This window comes from Mugil cephalus, chromosome 15 (assembly GCF_022458985.1).
Source record: "Mugil cephalus isolate CIBA_MC_2020 chromosome 15, CIBA_Mcephalus_1.1, whole genome shotgun sequence".
In the NCBI taxonomy this organism is placed as follows: Eukaryota; Metazoa; Chordata; class Actinopteri; order Mugiliformes; family Mugilidae; genus Mugil; species Mugil cephalus.
Genome location: NC_061784.1, coordinates 8,906,725 through 8,932,097, shown reverse-complemented (window position 1 = coordinate 8,932,097; position 25,373 = coordinate 8,906,725). Strand labels below are relative to the sequence as shown.

Genomic DNA, 25,373 nt, shown 5'->3' with positions numbered 1-25,373 from the left:
AGCACTCAAACTATGTTTCTCCCCTCTTGCACTACAAAGGCAACAATAACAACAGCTGCACTGATCAGACTGGACTTAAGAGAGAAATATGGCGTGAGGATAAGTTAAGAAAAGCCATTTTCAACGCGCTTGCTCTTGCGAATCAGTTGCACTTGTTTAAATGGGAGATCTGCCTTATTTCGAGGCGCGGGGTTGTTTCAGCGCGTCAACAATAAGGAACATGCTGTTGGAGCGGCGGGGAGCGCGATAAATGAGCGCATTTCACTCAATGGGATTTTTATATTTAGCCCAGTGAGGGAAGCGGCGGACGAGAAGCAGAGCAGCGCAAAGAGGAGACCCCGATCCCGGTGCCGTCTGATATTTTGATCATTTCAGACGAAATCGAGCCCCCAAAACTTGTCGTTCATATCGCTGTGCGTTACCAGGCTATGTGGTGGTGAGGGAGCTGTGTATGTGTGTGTGAGAGAGAGAGCGAGAGACGGAGACACACAGAGAGAGGGGGAATAGCGCAATTTTATCCGGGTGAAGAAAAGATGATGATGGCCGGTGGTGGTGTCGGAGCAGCCGTGGACCATAACGGGATATATTCAAATCCTGACCTCCACAGCTTGCAGCAGCCCCATATGGAGACTGACAACGCCGACTCCCGCAAACGACCACTGGAAACTCCGGCTGAGGAGGCCGGCTGTACCAAACGCACCAACATTGGAGGTAAGAGAGAAACGCAGCGAGAGCCACCTCATCCACCGTGTCTCCTCCACATGAAGTCAGGTCGGTTGTTGTGGGAGTATTTGCATGCAGTGGAAGAAGTGTAGCCTCAAAATGTACACAGCGTCAAGTGTGAACCCACTGCATGCGCCGAACCCCCGTTTCAGCCTAGGAACAGATCTGGGCTGCACGTTGTCTATAGCTACAACACCTGTGCACTTGGCACTTTGCAAGCACTTACTGTTTTTATGGCTGTTACTTCATCCGCTGCATATCCCAGCAGGGATTGCAGGCAGCCTGACAGAGTGAGCGGCCTCCTCGGTCCAGGTCAGCTTTGATTTTGAACCCAGGCGCCTCTTTGCTCCACATCTGTAGGTATCCTGTGAAGTCCTTAATTTGGTGTGAAGGTGATGCTTTTTGTGTAAATGCTTTAATGTTATAAAGCGTTCACGGCTCTTTGCTAGGAGATTCTAAGATGGGGATTTCTTAATTCTTTTGTGTGTGTGTGTGTGTGTGTGTGTGTGTGTGTGTGTGTGTGTGCAGAGGCCAAAGACAGATCTGCATTTTTGTCCTGAGCAGCACTCTGTGAGTAGGCTTTTGTTAACAGATGACAGGAGTAGAAACAGCAGAAGCAGACCAGAGAACATACAACAACATAAATATCTCAAATCCTTGACAATCAATATTGTTAGCAAACAACAAGCTTTGGTCCAGGACAAATACAGGATGCCTCTGATGAGACAGTATTCCTTTGGATGTGTGCTTTTTCTTTCTTCTCAAAGGGAGTTACTACTTGACCCTGCTCCGAACACTGACCAGAAATGGACATGAAACAACAGCTCTCTCATGTTCACTTAGCGTGAGTAATCTGTGAGGTCAAACTGGCATATTCCTGAATCATGTTGATCTGGAGTTGTCAGGTTTACGTTCGGCCTTACGTGTGCGAGGCCAAATGATAAGCTAAGCAGGAAAGCCAACAGGTATGGCCAATACTCGTCAGTTGTTGTAGTTGTCAGACTCAAGTTGTTTATGGGTTGCATAGAAGCGCGAACCTCATGATGTGTTGTTACCTTGTCATGAGGACTGCTAGATGGGCTCTCATCATGTTAAACATCTAAGTGCTCGCCAAACAAGTGGTAATCAAATGAGGGTATTCCTGCATCAAAACCTAAACGGACTGAAAATTGAAAGCAGCTTAGATGAAATCAGAGGATAGTGGTGAGGTGGAGAAAGGACGGCAGAAAATGCACTGCAGTGCCATTTTCTAAAATTGACCCTGATTTATTGTTCTGGAGGAGAAATCGCGGTGACCAATAAAGAATCGGCGAGGACGTGCACATTGCTTTATTATTTTGTTTGTAAGATGCCGGAGTGCAGTGGCGAGTGTGATGGCTGATTCCAGCTATTGTACATCTCATTTCAGCTTGTGATTGATTGCAGCTCACAGGGACCACTTATTCAAGAACTTAATGTTAATTAGACGTCTGCAGAGAATAAGCATTTTTGTTCACCATATGTTAGGGAGATTTCTCTGTCTTTGTGTCCCAGACTCCCTGCCATTCAGTGACAGCGGCATTATGTCCTGTTTCTAACAGCGTGAGCGTGTCTTTGCTGCACTTCACTGCACCTTAGAAATGTAATTTCGGCAAGGCACATAAGGGCCTTTGTATCACCACACCGTGTTTTAGAACGGATTCATCTCTCACATGTCCTCCATTAGCACCCCTAAAACCACTGTAGAACAGAGAAGTCTGGCAGAGTTTTCGCCATTCATCTGAAGCACTGACTTAGCCACGATCTTCCCATCCAATATCCAGGTGACGCGGCTGGCTATGTGGTGTGAGATTATATTTGGAAATTCTTAATAAATACTAAAAGAGCACCTTTTTTTGTGTTGATAATTCTATAACGGCATCACACGCCATTTTATCTGCCTGACCACATGTTCTTTTAAGCAGCGCAGCATCACATCTGAATCAAACTTTCAGAATCTGGAGCTGTACAATTAATTCACTGATTAATTAACGTGCTGCTAACTCTGTAGAGGCGGCCTTGTTTTGTCAGGTTCCAGGTGACTTCCTGGACAATTATCTGTGTAGAACAGCTGACCAGTGAAGCAAGGAAAACTCTTTGCAATCGTGCTGTCTTGTTGTCCTCAAACTGCCCCTGCCTGGTGCAGCAAAAGTTAGACGTAGCAACTTTAAATGGCATGTGGGGTATGCAACATATGGTGTATATGTACGTTTTGGGGGTTGCTGCTAAAATTGTGCAATTGTGCAAACTTGGCGTGACCAGGATTGTTATAATTACTAAATTTGGTCTGTCGGCTCAGTGAATGCATAATACTTCTCAGTGATGGACTTGCAACAAATTATAAAAAGTGTAAGCTGACTAGTATGATTTATAACCAGTGGTTATAATAGTTAGTAATCACATGAGTAATTTATTTAATGTATAGTTTGACCTTAGAGCCAAATGGCACCTCAGTGTGGTCACAGTTAAGTCACATAATGACTGTATAAAGGCCCTGCATCGTTTCTCAAAATTCTTAGGGGTTTGTACAATATATAAAAAGAAAAAATAATTTCTGTGCTGTAGCTCTATTTAAAAATGACATTTATTGAGATAAAATGACAGCCTTGTAAATTTGCTGAACAGCTAAAAGTGCAGACCTCTGAGGCTCATGTCGCCACCACAAACCTAAAGGCTGAGCAAAAAGCATATTTGTATCATTTATAATGACCTACATGAAACAGTACTTTGTGTGTTTTCTTGTCACCTTTATATAAACATTTCTAACCTCCATTAGATGTGAAAATGCAAACCCGCAGCTTGTCTGGCAATAGTGGTAGACAGCCTGATAATCCTCATCCACCCCTATAATCACCAACCCCTTGACTATGTCTGATATTGATCACGTTATTCCTACCGAACTGATCATTAACATGACTGGCAGTTACAACAAAGGGAAGAAAGCTTGCGCTCTTTCAAAGCTGAGCCCCTCGTTGTGCGTTAAGAGCCGTGGACCCTGAATGAGGGAAATAACTCCGCTTTTATCAGCATTGCCCTTCTCTCCTCAAAATGAACATCTTTCATTCATTTCTCTTCCTAATTACCCATACTCTGAGCCCGTGTTTTTGGCAAGCATGCGCCTTCCAAAAGGTTGTGTGGCTGAGGGATTAGGTATGATCTCGTAATGTTGCTAATGGAAAGGTTGGCACAGGAATGTAAGCTGTATTTTTTTATTTATTTATTTATTTTTTTTTGGTGGGAAGGACACAGGTGCCCTTGCAGAGCGATGTGACGTGAGCGGACTATGAATTTGCCAGGTGGCAGTGAAAGAGAGAACGAGAGAGAGCGATAGAAATGAAGACAGAGCAAAGCGGAGCGAAAAGGAGAGACAGATAGACCGTGAGAGGGAGAGGAGTCTACAGGGGAGCTGTGTCCATACACTAGAGCATCTCTCAGTGAATGAGGCTGCTAGAATTTTCTGGAAGGCATTTACTCAAAAATCAAACGGGCCATGATGTTAAACATTTGATTTGTGGGTGAAACTAACCAGCAGCCAAGAAAAAAAAAATTAGTTCCTTTCTTTAACAAAAAAAAAAAAAAAAAAAAAAAGATTCCCTTGAATGCACTGCCAAATGAAGCCGGACCCCCCGTGTCCGCACGCAGACACTGACGCACATGCACAATGCAGTTTTTACACACACTCCGTCACTTAAGATACCTCTCGGTGTAAGATTTATAGGCGTAGTGATTGGCTTCATCACCCCCCTCCACCATTCTGCGGCACTGCCATTTGCAATGGTTGATGAGCCCCTCCGCCCTCTCAAACATGGCCGTCTCAGGGATTGGGGGTGGGGGAAAGGAGGAAAGGAGGGTGTGTGGCGTAAGGCACGCTGTCTCCGATCACTCCTCCTCCGCCTCCTTCATCATCTGCTTATGTTATCCATACACCTCTTCAGCCACTGTTGAAGGTCACTCCACATGCTTCTTCATTCACCGCTGAAACCCGCTCGCTCAGCCACTTCACCTTTGTCACTTTCCACTAAAAAAAGTGAGTGAATGGACTGGCTTACTTTATAGTGCTGCGTCAAAAGAGGCGGAGTACGGGAGAAAATTCAATTTTTGGGGACCGGCATCAGGGGGTGGGGACATGACGTGCTGGAGGAAGGAGGCTACCCATTGGATGAGGTAGGCGTCAGTCCTGCGCGTTGCTGCAGACGGACAGGCCACTCGATGAATATGGATGAGAGCAGTGAAAAGGGTGATGCGGCAGGGAAGACCCCCCCCTTCAAACCGATGCAGGCTTGAACAATGCGTGCCGTCTTTCACTGAAAACACTGAGAGCCTGCATTAGCATTTTCTCAGACAATTGAGGCTCTGGCCAGCTGCAGGCATGGCCGGGATGCTGCGGTGAAATCTCTTTTTCTGCACCCACTGATGATTAGACCTCGGTGAAAAAGGTCGACTGGCCGCATTCCTCAACACTACCATTGCACCTATGCCTAGGCTAATGTTAAGATCCCCTTTAGAGATTGTGCCCTGGCTTTGATGGCGATCTGACAGAGGACTTGAGAAGCAGCAGATCTCAGAATGGGTAAGCCGTAAACTCTTTTTGTCTGACTTGTTGAATTTATCCGTCGTAGCATGCTATGTGAAATTTCATACGTTCCGTGCTCATTTATTCATCATTTGCTCATTTTTGTTCCATCGCCCTTGCTGCCTGACAGGAGCAGGTTAGTCCATTGAAATGCAGAATGGGTACTTGGAAGGGTAGTGAGAAGGAGGGAGGATGGTCACAAGGCATTTCCTCCTGACCCACCCCCCTCGAGTGACTTAACTAAACAAATTTGGCTCGGAGTCCGTGTCTCTCCTCCAAGCCATCCTTCCAGTATTGGAAGCAGGGGTTTGAACTAACACCCCACTGGCTCGGCTTCCCAATGTGCCCCACTGCTCTCGTTCCCTGGCGGATTGCAGCAACAGATTGCCATGTTTACTCTACCACATGACGCCATTAAAACCTGTTACTGTGATCTCAGACACTAGGACGGAATTAATTATTGACTAATGACAGCAAACGTGGCTGTGAGGGCGATGGAGGGAATCTTAGTGGCTTCCTCCCCTGCTGGGTTTACTCCGGCTGAAGATGAGCAGAAAGTTACGCAGTGGGTTCGGGCTTGTCTGTCAACAACAGGTCTTTGGATGTTTGTATCCTGCAATCAGCACCATTGCAATTAAATTCTTTGTGCGGCTACGGTATCAGATATCTTCTGATGGAAGTGAGGGCTCCACAGCTTTATGGCGACCTTGTTTGTCGTGAATGATCATTATTTTTTCACCAAGGTCATTTTATAGTATTCGTTTTGGGAATAACAAAGGGCTGACTACAATGTAGAGAAAAAATCCACATATCAGAGAGTGTCCCTGGGTGTTTAGAGGCAGTTACGGGATGTCTGCGTGGAGATTTATCTCCTATTTTCTTTTGTTCTCAGAAGAAAAAATGACATACTGACCAGCACCTGACATATTTGCTAGCTTTTGATGATGCCTACGTGTGTGACTTCATGTGGATGTGGAAGGAATGCATTCTGGCATTTTTGGATTTTCGCCATGCGTACGGGTAATTGATCTAAACCAGAAGTGAAATTACATTAACAATCATGTCATTGTCAGTATATTTGTCAAAGACATTGGTTGTGGGTGATGTGCACGGAAACAAGCCGGTGTCTGAGTGGAACATGAGGGGCATATTAATGCAATAACATGTAGGCTGTGAAATTCCTTATTGTCACAGTGCCATATTCATTCACATCTAAATCTAATGAATGCATTACTGAGGCAACAGGTTGGTCTCAGTGCAGGGCGGTCCACCTCCATCTATCCGTCCTCCATCGCCACTATGCCGCTCAAGCCCCCCACATTCGATACCCTCCATAAGACATAGTATGCAGTACAGTAACATGGTGACAGAACCTGTGGCTGTGCCGTCGGACACTGGAGTCAGTCTCAGGCTGTACTTTAAAATGAATCCCAAATCTTGTCACCAAAAAGATGGACAGTGCCTTTTTGCATCTGTGTCCGCTCCAGTGACGTCACCTTTAGGCAGCTGAAAAGAATCGAACATGACGTCATTGCATCCAAATCAGCATGCAGAAGAGATCATTTCTATCTGTGCTTCGGTATACAACGTACGCACCTGTACCGAGCGTCTACCATGACATCATCAGTACAATATTTGGAATTTAATGGGTAATCCCACCCGCCACACATCTATAAATACATTTTTGACATGTTGTTGGCAGGTTCTTTAATTATATTTGGGTCCAGGCTCAATATGTGGTTGATTGCTTTTTACTAGATTGCGCACTCAATGCCATCAGGGTTTTCTTGGACAGACACTTTGCCCACTTTCGTGTTGATTAATTCTTAATTGGCACTGTAGGAAAAAGAAACTTTCCTAAGTGAAAAGGAGAAACATGTTGGAAATTGGCTGGAAATTCTACAGATGACTTGCTGTCAATCACTGAATGCTGCAAGCCACTGTAAGCCACACAAGCCCCTTCTAAAATGGAGGAGATTTAGACCATCTTGGCAGTATACCCTTTGAACAAATCTGCGGGATTGGTTCCCATATGTTCTCCACACGTCTGTTAATTACAAAGGATCTCTCTGTATTGGCATTCATGAACCGCGGGGATAAGGATTTCATGTGTTCGCGTTTAGTCCTTTGTGTCTAACGTTGCACGGATACATTTTCATATGCCCGTCTGCAAATTAAACAGCCAGCTCTTGTTTCGTTTTATGTATATGTGAAGCGGAGCGATCGTTAACACTGTGGCTGGCTTTCTATTTAGTCAGAGGTTGCTAAAACTCCTTGAAAACAGTTAAAATTAGACCTCTGCAAACTGGAAAGGAGGTCATCATTTACTCTACAAAAAATCTGGGACAGGACACAGAACATGTCACCAATCTCTGATAAAATGTGGCTGCGCTGAAAGCTACAAAGGCTCCAAAATCAAAAGGCAAAATGTCCTTCCAGATATCTTCTATTTACCTTGAAATATGGGCTCAACATTATATTACTGCCTGTCTGTATCTCAAAGCTATGTATTTCCATTGTGTCTTTTTGCTTGTTCACGATATGAGGGACTGGGTGCGGATGTATATGATGAAGTGTGGCGCTGATTTACAAGACGTGACCCTTTCCCACTTTGTGTGTCTTTCCCCCAGAGGAGGGTGAGTACTTCCTGAAGGTGCTGATCCCCAGCTATGCAGCCGGCTCTATAATTGGCAAGGGCGGCCAGACCATCGTACAACTGCAGAAAGAGACGGGTGCCACCATTAAGCTGTCCAAATCCAAAGACTTCTACCCAGGTAAGAATTGTACACTTTAATAAAACTGATATAGCATAAAGTCTTGTAAACCGGACTCGCCTCCCAGCTGAAGGATTGATTCTTTAGGTGGAAGACAGCAGTTCATATTACCTCTTCATTTGACCTCCTAGGAACAAATGATCTCCATTTTAATCACAGAGCAGTCGTAAACACTTAGAACAGGATTGTCCTTATGTCCCAGAAAGAAAAAAACATGCGTGGAGCCATTATAGCTGTTAAATGCCATGTTCAGGCTGTTATTTTATATCGATTGCCGAGGCTGAAAGTGTGTGCAGAGAACAAAAGGAGACGGCATGCAACAGTGATCACCTTTGCAAAACTTGAACCGTAGACGCCATTCGACATACGCACTTACTAGCACACTGCTAGGAGCAGTTTGACCTACAGCGAAGTGGGCCGGCGGCCTGCGTGTTGCGTCCATCATTGCGGGCTTATATCTGTATCAGTAACTGCATCACAAATTGTAAAAAAGCGCTTTATTTTCACCCGAGCGCAAACTACGCGGTGCGGCGGACGCACATGCTGTCACTCAGAGGTGGCAACAGGAGATGGATGCTCATGCAGCTCAGCGACCCTTATCATATAGAGGTCAAAGCTGAACCATATTATCCTCCAAACGCAAAAAAAACGGCTGAGTCGTAGAGGAGCCTCGCTGTTTGTCCTTCATGCCTCAGAGGAGGCTTCAACCTGCTGAAAAATAACAGGTGCTGGGTGTCTCGCTGCTTATTAGGTCCAGATGTTTTCTGTGATAACTGATTCAAGCAAATAATCCTGGAATAGTAGTACTACTTTTTTTTTTTTTTTTTTTACGGTGTACGTATAAATATTGTACATCTGCTCTTTAGATGGGAAATGAGCAGCAGTTATGTGTCGCACAGTGTACGAACGTGAGAAATAGTCCGTGGCTGCGTGGTTTGTTCTTTCGGGAGTTGCGTTGGATTGGCCAAACCGTGGATAAGATTTATTGAGGACTGGTGGAAAGAGAGGAAAATAAGCAAGTGCATTTTCTTTCACCGTGTAGCTAAAGAGACGTGTGTTGGGAGGGCATGGCTTTTAATTCCCCACGCAGGAGGCCAGCCCAGTTTGAGGGGAAAGAATTATGGCTACTTCATTGGCTTTGAAACAGATAAAAGGAGTTATATGTATCCTTATTTCTCGCTTTGGACTGTGGATGTGTTCATAGGCCACCACCTGCTCTGCCCATCCCCCTTCTCATTATCGTGATGAGTGAGAAGAGGAGTTCAGGGAGAGGGTGCTGGCAAAGATTTGATTGGGTGGCTGTTCTGGCCCACACAAGTAAAATGAAACGACTGCTAATGTACACTGCACAATGGCTGAGAGGGCCGCTCTCTGCGAAGTCAGTGGAAGCTAAAGCTTACCGCTTTAAAGCATGGGCAACTTGACGAAGTTTAGCAAAAGCTCGCCCGAATTTAGAAGCAAGCTACTTGGCATGTCAGACAGTGCATGCATCTGTTTTACCTCCCTTTAGTGTTGAATCAGCTGTGATTTGAGCTAATGCATCACGCTGACGCCGTTACACGCAGTTCACGTCCTTATCTCTGTCCTGAAGCAGACTGAGCACGCTCATGACAGCACAATCGCACACCAGAGAAATCAAGGAATAACAACCGATTGCAGCCATTTTCTCCTGCAATCCTCCCAGTGATGGCTCAGTCTGAGACTCCCACCCTCCTCGCATCACCCATCCGTCAGTGCAAGGCATGAGACCATGAATCCAAAGGTCCTGATGAGGAACTATATAACCGGGGGTTTGCTGTGGCGGACTGAGATGGATGAGTGATGATAGTGAAGGGTGCGGATGATGCATGGTTGTATGTGAGTGAGGGGACGGTGGGGGCAGGCCTAGAAATAGCCTGTTTCAATCTCTCTCTGTGGACGTGACCCCTCTCCCAGCTGTACTCAGACTGCTCGAACACACGCCAGGTTTCCTCTTTCCTCCTCCCCACACACTGTTTCCCTCAGATTTGGTTCCTGGTAGTTGACAGAGTCCAGGCCAGATAACATGACATCATACTTCTCCCAAAATGTTGTTTGCATGCCTGCTCTCTAACACTTGGACTTGACTTTTTTATTATCTTGTTCGAGCCCATCTTAACTGCTGGGCGGCCAAACTGCTGGCGCCCCTAAAGAGCATGCTATGCATTCACCCACTTGCGCTGAGGCATTCAGCCCGTATGCACGCCGACTTACGCCTACTTACATCTGCATATTTGAACAGCAGTAAGGAGAGCCGCCGTAGTTCACTGTTTGAGCACAAACTTAGAAACAAAACATCGCACCCTTTTTGCTTTGTGCTTCTGGCGGCCTCTTGCTGCGTACATGTATTGAGTTACTTCACGCAGCAAGAAGCATGTGAGGCTTCGTGATGTCATAGAAACAGGGAGTGAATGTTTTCCATTATTTGAACATGAAATATCAATCACAGTAGTGACCTAATACTGGAAAACAACAACTCATCTACCGGCTGTTATGTAGATTATGTGGTGAGGTGCATAAAAGAAATTACATAAAAGACAACTTTGTAGTTTCCTAACTTTCTCTACAATATGCAGAACTGAGATACTCCCTTTTGCACAGTATCACTTCTGTCTAGGATGATGTCATGGCTGGGGATTTCAAACTGACTGAAACTGGAGCTTCCCCTTCCCCGGATTCATGTCTGTGCCTGCGAGGAATAATAGTCAAACTTTGATCCGAAGCAGTTGTTGCAAAATAGTGCTCCATCTCTTTTGTTCTGCTTTGTGATGCTAACGTTTTGTGTTAGAGAACAAGACTCTCGACTGAACCCCTCTGCGAGCACAATATTGGTGTCACTGCAATGCACGGGATGATTAAAGGGAGGGACACACCACCGGCTTTACACATGGAGATGACGTGACAACCCGAGGAGCAATCCACCTGTAAAAAAAAAAAAAAAAAAAAATAGTGCCGGGTGTCTTGGAATGGGTTGGGAGAATTTTGTGTCAGAAAACCTGCATTGCAGGGGGTTGGGGAGTCCAAACCATACATGAGGCCATCAAGCTGCATTATGGGTAATGTTATGCAGTATTGTTTGAGCTTGCCTCATAAATTGCACACAAATAGTTTTTATTTTTATTTTTTTTATGGAATTAAAGGACCGTCCACAGTGTTACTTGCAAGTGATCAGATCACATTTGCGTGTCCAGATATCCCCAACCTATCTGTATGGGTTGCTGTGGTAACAATGTAGGTGTCATTCACTGTGTGCCTACACTGATGATGCAGCTCTTCCAGTTTCTGCACAGAAGCCTCCCCCCCAAAGTACCGGTGACAGTTCATTTAGTCTGTTGTTCTCCATGTGTCCTCAAGGTGCTCTGCCAGTAGCAGCATTGATTCTACTCAGCACTGGTGTTGATTTGACGTTGCCGCTGTGTGTCGCATTGCGTGTAACTTTAAATTGCGCTGCTCAGCTAAATGTCTTTTTAATGCAACGCTAAATGGAGGTTTAGATATGGGTTAACCAATATCTGATTTAATTTGTTTGTTTTTTTGAATCCTACTGGATATATTTTGGAGCTGGTTTGTGTTAAAAACTATTTAGGGCTGGCAGTCTTTACTGACATTTTGGCCTCTGCTTTTGTTCTGAAAAATTGGTCTCTTAATGCAAGAGTAGGCTTGCACACTTGACACCCCTGCTAGTTACGTACAAGTTAGCACAGTCATTAATGGCCACATCTCCAGAGACCGAAATATTCATAATACAGTCATTTAATTCCATTGTATCCCAACTTTTTAATTTAACTTTAAGACTTGAGCTATTTTTTGTTGAGCCCAGCTTACGTAAGGCCTGTTACCTGTTTGTGTTCAAATTTTTATTTAGCAAGACGCGCTTTCCCTAGCTGTTAAGTAGACTGAGTCACTTCTCTGTGTCAATTTGTCTTGTAAGAGCCACGATAGCCGCTGTTTATATGTCTGTCTGTGGGCAGGTATTATCAACAAAACTGTGCAAGATGCAGGCATAAAACTTTACATGTGTGTACCTGAGATCAAAATGAAGGCAGAGTTCATATATGGATGTGGCCTGAGGCCTTACTGAGTACTCATGTGTCAGAACATCAACGTGTTTGATCTCACTGCAAGATGGTGTCTAGAGTCATGTTTTGCACAATGTTGCATTTTAAAGCAGTTTCGCGTGTTCACGGTGGCTCATTCTTTGCAAACAAACCAAACGCCTTACTGACTTTTAATTACTACATGATGTATAATACATCAACCAAGCAGGTACTGCCTCTAATCATGACAGCGCACTTTTTAGTTAGATAGACAAGGAATTAATGTTACGTGCTGCCATTGTGTGCTATCAGACAATTGCATGAGACGTGCACTAATGGAAATCAATGATTGTGAATTGAGTGACCTCACAGACAGGGTAAAATTGTTTTTTTTTTTTTTTTTTTTAGCCTTTTTTTTGTTGCTTGTGTCACAAAATGCCCCTGCAGCTATAAGTACATTTCTATTCATTTTGTGTATGTCTTCAATTTATCTTCATGATATGTGGTATCTGACAACAAAACAAAACCACAATCAAAAGTCTTGACACAGAATTACTGGGATGCAGAAGTCGTTGCAAGGCCTCATTCATTGCACACCGAGGTATCAACAAATGCTGCTGGTCAACCTTATTATGTGGCATTTCTTTCAGATCACGTCTTGTTTTTATTGTGTGGCCTCTCCTTCATAACTCTATAACCACTCTACCACTCCATTGTATTTGTATTCAAATAAAATTCAAAATAGGTGTAAAAATCCATTTTTTTTTTTAGTTACACTTCTAATTTAGGATATGTAAGTGTAAAAATAAGTATTCATTAATTAGTCATTATAATAATTATGGATGTATATGCAATAGGGCTGTGCAAAGCATGCAGTATTTGTATTTGTTGAGGGGAAAAAAGTATTTGTATTCGAATAAAATTCAAAATAGATGTAAAAATCCTTACACTTCTAATTTAGGATGTGTAAGTGTTAAAATTAGTATTGTTTAATTATCCATTTTAACAACCATGGATGTATATACAGTACTGGTTGATGTTTTGCAGTAAATTGAGCTATTATTGGTGATTTAGGCTGACTTGAAGGGGTAGAACATGCCTGTGGTGATGATTTGAAATGTACCACATGCTGAAGTGTCCTTGAGCAAGACACTGAACCTGTGCGACTGTAAAGCGCTTTGAATACTAATAGGTTTAAAAAGCGATGCATAAAAGCAAGACTGAATTACTGAGCTAACGATTGCTAACTAAGACGAATGCTAACATGGGAGAACCTGACTGCAGACGTCTCAATACTAATGTAACGTAACAGAATAATCTCCCGGTCAAACTCCGCTTCCCAAAAGTTATATGCAAGGTGAAAAAAATCTATTAGACAAAGTTGTGTTTCGTCCAGTCAGAGTCTCCTCTGTTACGGAGTTGAGACTTTTCACCCTGACTCCTGATTGTCACCCAGTCTGGGCAGAAGCACAGATATTCAGCGAGGAAAGACAGCTTTTTGATAGGATGTTTTTCTCCTTCTCGAATACAAATTATTTGAAAACTAAGTATACGAATACCGTATTCAGGTTCGGCTCCACTCCTGGTGCATACATTTGCTATACACCACTGCTGTAAATCCTGCTTGGGCTCATATTGGTATTAATCATCCACTGATAAAAGGATGCACCATTACCTCTTGTTTTAGTAATGTAAAAAAAAGTCAACTCAACATATTTTTATAAAATAGAACTATATATTACAGTTGACTGGTAATATTATGGAGATGTGCTATCAGGTTATGTTTAACTTTAAGCTCCTTTATTTCTGTAATCTTAAAATATATTGTATCTTTTACTCCAAAAGGTCCCAGAGAGTTATCAGTTAGAAGCACGGATTGTCTTACAACTTATTAGAACAAGGCACATAAAACAAATTAGTAGTATTTCAATAGCTTAGCTCTCTGAAAATGCCTGAGAGAGCCTATGATATGTTTAGCAGTAGGTACTGTGCGCTTTACTTATGTGGCAACAGGGATTGTGGGAACCTGTGGTCAGGATGTGATGTGATGTAAACGTTTACCGGGAAACAGTTTCCAATTATCTGAATATAAATGTCTCATTACAAAAGATCCCCACATTTAAAATCAGTGTTTACATTTTAGAGAAGTATGCCATATGGCAACAACACGGCAGGATGAATATTTCCACCAGATTTCAACAAAAAAAACACATTCCCGCTCAATTTGTAGTGTGAATAATTACTTAGAAAATCTGCTGATGTGATGACAGTAATTATGGGTGATACTTTATGTGTGGCGTGCTAACCGTCTGAAGAAATTAGACAAAAGATTTGGGCAAGCTAGTGCACACAGATGCAGATTATCATCACAGAGGAGCTCTATCAGCCAAAGAGATGTGTCGAAACATCCTGACTTCTGGATGGAGATAGGAGACCTGAGAGTCACCGGTCTCGCGGGGAACGCTGAAGGTTGATGTATGTGCTCTATGGGGCACTGACACATTTTCTCCCCCGCTGCTAACGAGAGGCTGAGCGAACTCTGACTGCGATTCAAAGTGTTCCTTTATTAAGAAATGTGTCACCCTCAACGAGAGACTCAAGGCAAGAGGTGATGCAAGCAACTAAAACAGCTACGAGGAACTGAAAGAGTGGGAAAAAAATGTGAGGTTCAGACATTTTCATGTTCTCTTTGTGGTGTCTCATCAAAAACAGAAGTTGCAGCCGCACGTTACGATCTCTGCTCTCGGATAAACTATACCTCACTGACCTGGGAGCAGTCTCTGAAAACATTTGTAGATTTGGGCATGTTTAAATGGGGATAACTGTACCGAGCAAAGCAGAGGAACCTTCTTACTCAGCATTTAATTTTTGAAAAGTGAAGATTAGGCAATAAGCAAGACTAGTCAGGGCAAAATGTCTTCTAAGGATGTGTTACATCACTCAAGATGGCCTAGTTTGCCGTCTTTCTTTTTTGCATCTGTGTAGGGCAAGGAAGGAGGTTGCTTAGTCCAAGAAAATCACCATAGGTCAGACGAAAATGAAATTACTGAAACTCAGTGCTTTTCTATTTATTTATTAATTTTTTTTTTTTACGTATGCTGCAGTGTAATTAAGTTGGGCACACATACTGGCTTCAACCTCATATTCTATATTTAGTCTGTGTTGATTTTTTCCTGATACACAAAAATTCATATCCTGACCATTTCCTCCAGCGTTACACAAGAAGATGAGACGTAGAAGTGATTAGGCTTGATAGGAAATAACACCCACTTTTTATCTTATACTTACACACTGGAGTTTAGATGGCCATTACTCAGAAAGCTCCCTGCATGTACGGTATTTTATACTTTTTATGCAATGAATTCGTCATCATTTTTGACATGTTAGTAGTATGCATATGAATGCATGTGCTGGCTTCAATGTGTCACTTTGTCACTTCACGGCCAAAAGGGTAAATCTCCAGTTTTTATTAATGTCATTTAAGTAAATAATAATTTTGCTCGGTTGGAGTTTATTATAGCTTTTCCTGATATGTGTAAACTGGCCTGCTGACTATCTGAATCCGTTATTCCACATATCTGAAGCCAATCAGACTTTTTTTTTTCATTGAATTTATTTTACCGTTTCCTGAGTACGTGTAAACAGAGGTTGACAGTTGCAGACATGTTTCGCTCAGTCTTGTGCTTTGAGAACTGAATAAAGGATGGAAATGCCCCATGATGCAGTGGAGCAGGACTGCTCACATACATTACAGGACCGCCTTATCTGCTGTTATACTCAGTCAGTGTGGGGAAAAGGGACACTTTTCTCTCATCAAATCCTCAGATTTAAGCCGTGTGTCAGGCCAAAAGAGAAAATTAAGAGATGTTTGAAATTCGACGGAAGAACAGACAAATGTTGCAGGAAAGCAAAGGCAGGAAGATTCATACAAAGGGAGACTGTTTTTAAAATCTTGCAAGCAAGTATAAAAGAGTCGCTGTTGAATCACCTGTTTCCACGGCTCGGCCCCTTTACCATGGCAACGGAATGGCGGTTTGGTCGTCAATGTGGGTGTAGAAAGAAGCCTAGAGGAAGAACAAATGTGTGTTTAGTCTATTAGAGCTGCAAGGCAAGGACAGGCTCAGTATTACAGCAATGAAAGTGTTACATCATTGAAGAGGAATCCTTCTCCCCCCCTGTGGCTTGCTAACCAAGCACGGTTCAGTCTTTCAGCTGTTTCTCTGTTGATTGTGTAAATGGAGGAAGCGAGGAATAACTTAGTAATTGGGTCTCTTTGTGAAATGTCAAGGAACATTCTTCATTGCCAAGACTTCTTAATATAAATGTAGATTTTAGTCCAGTCCCTAGCAAATCCCCCAAATCTGCTTGCCAAGTACCCACTCAAAGCACATTAACCCATCTCCTGTGTTTGTTCTTTCTTTTTTCTCTCATCACAGGAACAACAGAACGAGTCTGTCTGATACAGGGTACGGTCGAGGCTCTCAATGGTGTCCACAACTTCATTGCGGAGAAAGTCCGAGAGATGCCCCAGAGCGCCCAGAAACCAGAACCAGTCAGCATACTGCAGCCACAGACCACTGTCAACCCCGACCGCGTTAAACAGGTGAGACTCTAAACTGTGTGTGGTCACTTTGTGGTATGAACAGTTCGTTTCCAGGACCCTTGTTTATTAGTTGCCTGTCTTACTTGTTCTCTGGGCCATGACCGACAGTCTGGTAGGGTCAGGAAAATGTGAGTATGGGGTTATTTTTACCTAGAGTCTTTCATAGCTAGACAGAGCCATGTGGCAGCTGCAGCCTAAACCCCTGGGATTAACAAATCGCTGAGTAAAGCGGGGGCTGGTCTAATACTCTGACTCTCAATGAGAGATATCCCTCTTGCTGTTGACCATTTATGATGTTTAGTCTCATGTTACCACAATCTTTTTATTTCTCTATAGGCCAAATTGATCGTGCCTAATAGCACTGCTGGGCTGATCATTGGAAAGGGTGGAGCCACAGTAAAGGCCGTGATGGAGCAATCAGGGGCTTGGGTGCAGCTCTCCCAGAAGCCAGAGGGCATCAACCTGCAGGAGCGAGTGGTCACCATCAGTGGAGAACCCGAACAGAACCGTAAGGCTGTGGAAATCATAGTGCAGAAAATACAGGAGGACCCTCAGAGCAGCAGCTGCCTCAACATCAGTTATTCCAATGTCTCGGGCCCAGTGGCTAACTCCAACCCCACCGGCTCCCCCTACGCTAATACAGCTGAGGTGCTGCCTAATGCAGCAGCAGCAGCTGCCACTGCTTCCAGCCTTCTGGGTCAGGCGGGATTGACAGGAATGGGCGCTTTTCCTGCCACCATGTCCAGCTTCTCTGGCAATGATCTATTGGCTATCACCTCAGCCCTCAACACGCTAGCCAGCTATGGCTACAACACTAACACCCTGGGCCTGGGCCTCAACCCTGCAGCTGCTTCTGGGGTCCTTGCTGCAGTAGCAGCTAGTGCTAACCCGGCTGCTGCCGCTGCAGCTAACCTACTGGCCTCTTACGCAAGCGATGCCTCCAGCAGTGCTGGCCACCCTGCTACAGGTCTTGGTGGTTTCTCCCTGGGGTCTCTTGCAGCTGCTACCGGGGCTTCCAATGGTTACCTAAATGCTTCATCCCCACTGATGGCCTCCTCCCTGTTGGCAACAGAGAAGCTGGCAGATGGGGCCAAGGACGTGGTTGAGATTGCTGTGCCCGAGAATCTGGTGGGTGCCATTTTGGGGAAAGGAGGGAAAACGCTGGTAGAGTACCAGGAGCTAACAGGTGCCCGTATCCAGATCTCCAAAAAGGGAGAGTTCATTCCTGGGACTCGGAACCGTAAAGTTACCATAACAGGGTCGCCAGCCGCTACGCAAGCAGCACAGTATCTGATCAGCCAGCGGATCACTTACGAGCAGGGCGTGCGTGCTACCAACCCACAAAAGGTGGGCTAAAAGGAAAAAGAAGAGGAAAGAAGGAAAGGATGAAGACAGAGATAGAAGGGAATTGGGAAAGGCAGGATGAATAGAAAAAAGAAACGTCCAAATACCTGTTCAATATTTCAGTATCAAATGAGAGAATCACAAAGGAGGAGGTGGGGGAGACAACCAAGATAAGTGTGTGTGATATGTGAATGTGTTTTTAGGACTGACGTCCTGATGTTTTTTAAAAGTTTGTGTCGAGTCCTTTTGACGATGGTGATCAGAGTAAGCTGAACTGGTCCACTGCCAAGCTGCAGATTCAAGGGTGATGCCGCAGGGTTTCACCCTCCTCCAAAACCTCATAGCTGTTTCTTTCCTTATTTTGTGTTTGGTTTTGATAGTTTTAGTTTCAGTTGCAAACCTCAGCTCCCGGTGAGCTGATCGTGTCAGATGAAGTTCCAGCCAGCTAACAGAGCTGTTTTACAAACCTAGCTGTTTGTACACAATGCTGATGACATTGTTAACAGGGGTTAGGTTTTATGACAAGCACCTGAGGTTATCTCAGCATACGGGGAAGCAATCTGAGTATGAGTTCTTTAAAAAAAAAATTACAAAAAAAAAAAATCATATATGTGTTGACATATTTTGAATTCTGGCTCATATCATAATTGAATTTTCTAAATTTGGGTATTTTATATTTTCATCCTTTATTTATGAACATGGTCTCATTCAAACACAAATAGATTATTTAAACCTGTGAATGCAGGTTGATCTGAATGTAAAAACAATATTAGCCTATTGCTATTTTTATTTACAGGGATCAAATATTGTGTTGCAGTGAAAGAAATGTATAACTCAAACCCAGTCTGAACTTCACTGTTGCTGTCTGCAAGTATAGTTCAGGGTTTAAATAATCAATGTGAGAGGACAGAGGAGACACACAGGAATGTATAAATATACACACTCATAGATGATGCTCCCACAAACGCACAAACACTGAAACATATTTGCATATTCAGTCACAGCTACAAACACATAGAAATATGTTGTTGTTTAACCCTTTCTTGGTGCTATAGGATTAGGTGTATATCTCCTTTACCATGAAATCCGAATGGCGACTAATCTTGTTACTTGATTTAAAATAGCTGATGTCCAGCCATTAGTAGCCCATTGGATCTGACTCTGCCTCTCACCTAATAACAAATGATTGATTTCAGCATTTTGTGATTAAAAGCAATCCAGTCTTAATATTTCAAGTCCATTCTCTCTCCCAATGCAGGCCTTTTATTATTTTTTATTGACTAAACAATTGGCCATACTCTATTAGACAATTCCTGACATAATTTTTTGCCTTAGATATATATTTGTCACTCCCAAGAATCTACTTAAAGCTCAGACTACCTTGAAGCAGTGTTTAACGAGTTCAGTTCGCAAAGTGAACAAAGCACTACAAAAGCATTTTGATAAGAAAAGCTGTATGAACCAATATCTGTGAACAAAGAAGCTTTTGCCTTTACATTAAGGGTACCAAATAGTCAAGAGACACACACTAATGAAAGGGAAGTAGAATGACACTTGAAAAAGAAGGTTTGGACTCGCTTTTTCTGTGAGCCATCCTTCCCAATTTGCATCAAAACAAAAAAAAAAAAAGAGAAAAGAGCAAAAAAAAAAAAAGACGACTCTGCAGTTCACCTCGGCAGCCTCTTATTGTTCCCAAAACACGTTAAAGCTCACTAAACTTGGGTGGAGCACATAATGAAACATAAAATGTTTTGGCATTCTTGTCTTTTACGGGATAATTGTTTGTCTATTGCAGACAGACTAATTGTCTAGAGCATTTCCAAGCACTCGAAGATTACCTTGGCTTCCTTCTGTGCTGCTATCCATAGTGTTCATCCTGAGTACACTGGGTCTCTGAAGACTGCACTGTGAGACATTAAGAACACAATGTAAAGCGTGTCTGTCCCTGCTTGGGATGTGAGTATATTTTAATGTGCACATCTATGTCACATACACAAGACCTACCAATACAGACGGAAGGGATTTCCCCACAAGAGCATTTATACTCCAGCGTCTTGTGATGTTTCTGTTTACCAATGCACTGCACTTAAATTAGCGGGCGTTTTCCGATCAGCGAACTACAAATTATTCCTACCACCTCTTCCTGCACTGTAAGCTCCAGTCCTATTACATCCAATTCCCCCACTCTAAAGACATCTTTCAATTGTCCCCATCAACCCAAGCTCTATGATCAGCTTCCTGAATACACAGCTGTGAGGGTTGGTGCTGAGTAGTGTCCAAGAAAATCAGAACCACTCCCGTTTTTTGGAAAAAACCTAATGAATAGACTTTTCATTTTCATAGTTCATGTTTGAAAGTAAATGGATTTGAAATTGCTTGAAACAACTCTTTGTGTCAACATTACGTGTGGCGATTGCAACAGCGAGCCTTTCTTCCTAACCGAAAACCTTTTCCTTTCGCTCCGTTTCTGGACGGCTTCACAGTCATCCATAACTACAATCTGGCCACTGGTGAAATCATAGATAACCTTTTACTGCCCAAGACTTTAGCATATAATAAGATACAAGCACAAAACAAGAGGATGTTTTATCAATGCAACTGGACTGCTAGACTGCAGACAGCTCTCCTTCAAATCCCTCTGATCAATACATTGTGCCAAATGCTATTTCTCTCTGCCCCTCATTAACTTTCCTCTTTCTCTCAACATTTGATTCCCCGGTATGTTGTTATTTCTCACCTCTCTGAGATTCCCTCCTGTGTCCCAATCCCTGTCCGTGCTTCTTCCTGCGCCGTGCTCTCCCCCTCTTTCTCCTTCCTCCTGTCTTGTCTTCTCATGGGCGGTGTGTTGGATGTGCTGCTGGCGGGAGTTATGCACTATAGGTCATAAGGGTATGAAAATATTTTCATAGGCCATAGAGTTCACAAGATTAAAATGCACAGAAAACACCTGCCTCCTAAACTGTGACACCCACCAAGACCAACCAGCAACGTTAGCTCAAAGTATCAAATTCCCTCTATATGAAGAACAAGTAGGATTTAGACAGATCTAGACAGAGAACCATGGCCTTTTTAAGAGAAGAGAAAGATTTTTTTTTTCCAAAAGAAGGCAAATCTTGGTTGAATAAACATTCAAATGTTGGCCGAGCTCACGTTTCGGCCTCTAAACAAAGCATGGCAAGGACTGATTGCATAAGAGAGCAAGAGTAAGGTGGGAACTTGTTTGTGACCTCAAGCCGAAACAATGACATCCTTTATGCATATCCTCTTATCTGAAAATGACTAGAATTCATTTCTGTGGAATACAGTATGTCATGTCATATGATCTATATGTACTTTATTGTAGCTATTCTAGTTTGTAGTCCAAATGCAGTCCAGCGTTGTCGATACAATGTGAAACTATGTTATATTTGTGTGGATGATGAGAGTGCCAACTAAGCCTGATTAAGATTAGCTTCGCGATTTGTTTGTGCATTACGATGACTCATCATCGACCGGTGGTGTCCATATTTCTGTCATTGATGATTTAGTTTGACAGTAAGAAAATGTAAAGAATATTGGAAGCAATATAGTAGCATGTTGTCCTGTTTTGTGTTTTATGTCTGTTGTATGAACCTTTGAAATTACTAAGATTTTGAATGAATAGGTTTACATGTACTTTTTGTAAGTTATGAAAATGCTGCTATTTGATAAGTAAACTATACAAAATATTTTAGTTGAAAAGATGTCTGGTCTGTTGATTAGAAACATGCTCTCAAAGCCTGGAGCATAAAACGAGGTGTATAGAATACTATACAGTATTGGTAAGATAGTAAAAGTAATAATAGACTTCATAGTACAACCTGTGCCAAACTAGACCTCCGCAGCTTCTGAAATTGTAGATGTGCGATCAAATGTTAGATATCAATAACTTGTTTAGAAGTGCTGATCAAGTGCCAATCAAACACTGTCTTTTAAGTTAAGAAAAGATAATCAAATACATTACTTAAGAAAACAAAGGACAAAGACCTTTTTGTGCATTGTTTTATCCCATAGGTACATAGAGTAAGAGTTAAAGATTGTGATTTTTATGGATCCATGTTGTTTTACACTCCATGCATCCCTTGTGTGTTCGTTTGACCTGTGGCTTAAGTACTGCTGTTTTCTCATAAATGTCTCTATAGGCCAGCATGGACTAAGCATAACATGTTATAAGCATTCATAACATAACCATTAACAATCAAAAATGTGTTTGTGGAGTTAGGTGTTATCTTTTTGCACGTCTTCTATTGCATGGTATCAAAGTAAAAATATGGAGGAAAAAAAATTACAAAAACTTGCGAGGTGTCTCGCAACATTCAAAGACATAACGCTGCATGCAGTCAATGTAAAGCACTTAAGTTTACTCGCCTCATGTTAAAAAAAAGAAAAAAAACGTTGTTTTATTATGTTGTGAGTTGGGAGGGAGCTCATTATTGTCATGTTGGCCCAAAAAAAAAAAAAGACACAGATACACACACTAACATACATCTGAGATAAAAATTCTCATCAATCAAGTTCATCTCTCTAGGCATCATCTGAGAAGATATTTAGATTTTTAGGGGCAGTGAGGAGTATTAAAATGTGAAACAAGCAAATGTGAAAATGTTATTCAGTGCATTGGCTCCTTGTGTTTTTTAGGATATCAAACATGCATTTCTTTTACAAACAGGTTGAACCTCATATAACCTGTCCCATTATGTTTTCAGATCTTTTCTTTTTTTTTTTTTTTATGTCACAGCTTGAAAGCCCAGATCTAATCTATGAATGTACCCATTCACTCTCTCTTTTTTTCTTTTTCTTTTTTAAGTTCTGTCGAATGTTTAATGGGTCTTTAATGTAAATTCAGGGCAGGAATGTCAAATACATGTAGAGTTAATATCTATGTCAATAACAGATTTCAGCTATAGTCAGGTAGGCCTCACACGGCCACAGTCATGAACCAGACATGTTTTAACACAACTTCCGATTCGCTGTCAACATTATCTTGTTTGTTTGGTGTTGCATAAATGCACTTTACTGATCAGTGGGTCATATTGTGTGAGAAAGGAAGCAAACCATCGTTGGCTTTTGACGGTTTATTTGAATTGTTTTCGTTTATTGCCATTCTTTGCTGTTGCTGTCATGTGACTTTTATTTATTTACTCCCTGATCCCGTTGGGTCTCATGAATGATGGAAAGGGCTGGAGTCTCAGACAAAATAGAAAAGTAGCACCTGTTTCCTCACTCGAAGGCTTCTCCTTCACATTCCCTTCAGCAGAGGTCTGCGTCGATCACTGTGTGCTTTGTTTTGAACTAACCAGGATGGATCCGTACACCTTTGTCCTTTTGCGTCCTCTTTTGCTTTTAAATTCCAAATTGGAGAATGGTTTTCATTTTCCCGGCAAATTGGGATCGAAGCACTGGACTGAAGGCACTGTGGGATGCAAGCTCAAGGTCTGGCCGATATGAGTCAGTCAGATCTGAGAGACATTATTGGCACCAGCAAAATGAAGATTGCCTCTGCCACCTCAACACGACGAAAACCACAGAGGAAACCTTTGAACGGTTAAGGCCTTGTTACATGAATGATATTTCTGTCTCATTATTTTGTGTTGCAAACCCCTGTCGTTGCATTTACTGCTTCACATCTGAATGCCAAACAAATTGCAGAATCATTCCAAAAGTTGTCATGTTTGTTTTTGATTTTCACTCCAAATGTATTCTGGACGTTTATCCACCCCCACGGAGCCCTTTCACAAGAAGGCTAGGACTGGTTTTAAACGCTACAAACTGGCCAAGGCTGCTCACTCCTCTCTTAAAAACCTCTTCTACCTGAGTCTCACGCTCTCAGCCTACACAGTATCACGATTTGTGTTTCATTGCACCGAGCACCTGCTTCTGTGTCCACCCTTTAAAAGGATTAAGGTATTTCTGAGCCCTTACGTCTGAGAATACACAGGATTCTTTGCCAACCTGACATGAGGCCATTTTTTGTCGTTGACCCTCTGAACCTCCCATGAACTTTGTTGACCTTCACCATCCCCGAGAACTCATACACGTGTTGGATATTTTAAACCACCTCTACTGTCAAACTCTGCCAGACTGTTCTGTTGTTTTCTGGTTATCTGGACTATTCTGCAGGGTTAAACGCTTGCTTAAGTGTAAACTGAAGAAAGCATGCCAGCACCTTGCAGACGTTTTCACGCCATGGTAAACTTTCCTTTTTCGGGGTTCGGTTTTTCATTGTTTAACCTCTGTTCTTTCCATCTCAGAAAAAGAAATGGACTGACAGCATAAGATCAAATGTTCCAACCTAAGCAAAGTGATGTTTTGTTGATTGGGTATAGTTCTCTTTGACATTAATGGCCGTGGGTCCGTCTTTCATTTGTGCCAAGCAAAGAGAATCTGTGAAAGTCCGTATAGTTGTTAACTATCTAAAGGGCTTTCTGGGACAGCATTTACGTGTATTTTAAAAAAGTCCTCTGAATATGTTCTGAAAGGAAAATGCCTTCTTGTGCCATTTTAGAAAAAGTGTGAAAGCTTTTTATGGCAAGTATTTGTCAGCAAGAGTGCCAAATAATTCCATACTGAGCCAAAAGGCAGCCAGCCTACATAACTAAATGTTAGATCACTGGAATGGTTACGTCCCATTTCCACTCCCCTTGAAAAACATCACCCTAATTGTACGACGTTTGAGCTCATGTACCATTATTGTTATGCTGCCAGTCTGTTTTCTGCTTTTGTCAGAGAAACATCTTAGAAGCAGTATATTTTCTAAATGATACACTGTTGATAAAAGACAACAGCTACTATGGTGAGGGAATGAGAGGATTTTAAAAGTGTCATTGTTTTTATTATTAGTTTATTTGAACATTATTCATTAATAGATTTAACGGTAATGACTATTTAATGTAACTGTAGTACTGTGTTTGTAAAAGAAATTCAGTGAGTTGTGTTTTATGACTCGTGGACTACCAGTGAAGTCAGCATTTCAGTGTTAATAATTGAATTGTTTTTTAAAGATTATTTTTGCGACGGCAACAAAGAGTCATTATAAATGTTCATTTTAACATCACTTGTCTTCTGTTCCTTTTGTTCTCGCCCCTCCGCGCCGCCTCACTTGAGTGAAAGGTTGAGTGTTTACATAATTGCAACCAACACGTTCTATGAATAGATCGATTTCTGAAGAGCTCGATCCGAGCACACACTGAACGTGAACAGCGAGCATGTTTACATGGACACAATGCCCGCAATAATGAGCGACTTTGGTCGGAGCCCATCTGTAA

The 25,373-nt window shown here is 42.4% G+C and overlaps 1 protein-coding gene across 2 annotated transcripts; it reads left to right on the top strand.

The window, feature by feature from the left end:
* Window positions 1-50: 50 nt before the first annotated feature.
* Window positions 51-25,162, top strand: nova1 (NOVA alternative splicing regulator 1). 2 transcript variants are annotated; one of them, XM_047606609.1, is made up of 4 exons: window positions 51-711; window positions 7,945-8,088; window positions 16,580-16,746; window positions 17,083-25,162. In XM_047606609.1, the coding sequence occupies exons 1-4, from the start codon at window positions 534-536 to the stop codon at window positions 18,100-18,102; spliced, it is 1,509 nt and encodes a 502-aa protein (XP_047462565.1). In that variant the 5' UTR covers window positions 51-533; the 3' UTR covers window positions 18,103-25,162. The 2 variants fall into 2 exon arrangements, with proteins under 2 accessions (XP_047462565.1, XP_047462566.1); XM_047606610.1 differs by lacking the exon at window positions 51-711 and adding an exon at window positions 3,985-5,311.
* Window positions 25,163-25,373: the final 211 nt, after the last annotated feature.

Excerpts from the sequence above, each read along its gene's own strand:
- nova1 (XM_047606609.1), top strand. The coding sequence starts at position 534 with ATGATGATGGCCGGTGGTGGTGTCGGAGCAGCCGTGGACCATAACGGG. Across the intron at positions 712-7,944 it reads CAAACGCACCAACATTGGAG|AGGAGGGTGAGTACTTCCTG; the intron begins GTAAGAGAGAAA and ends TCTTTCCCCCAG. Across the intron at positions 16,747-17,082 it reads ACCCCGACCGCGTTAAACAG|GCCAAATTGATCGTGCCTAA; the intron begins GTGAGACTCTAA and ends ATTTCTCTATAG.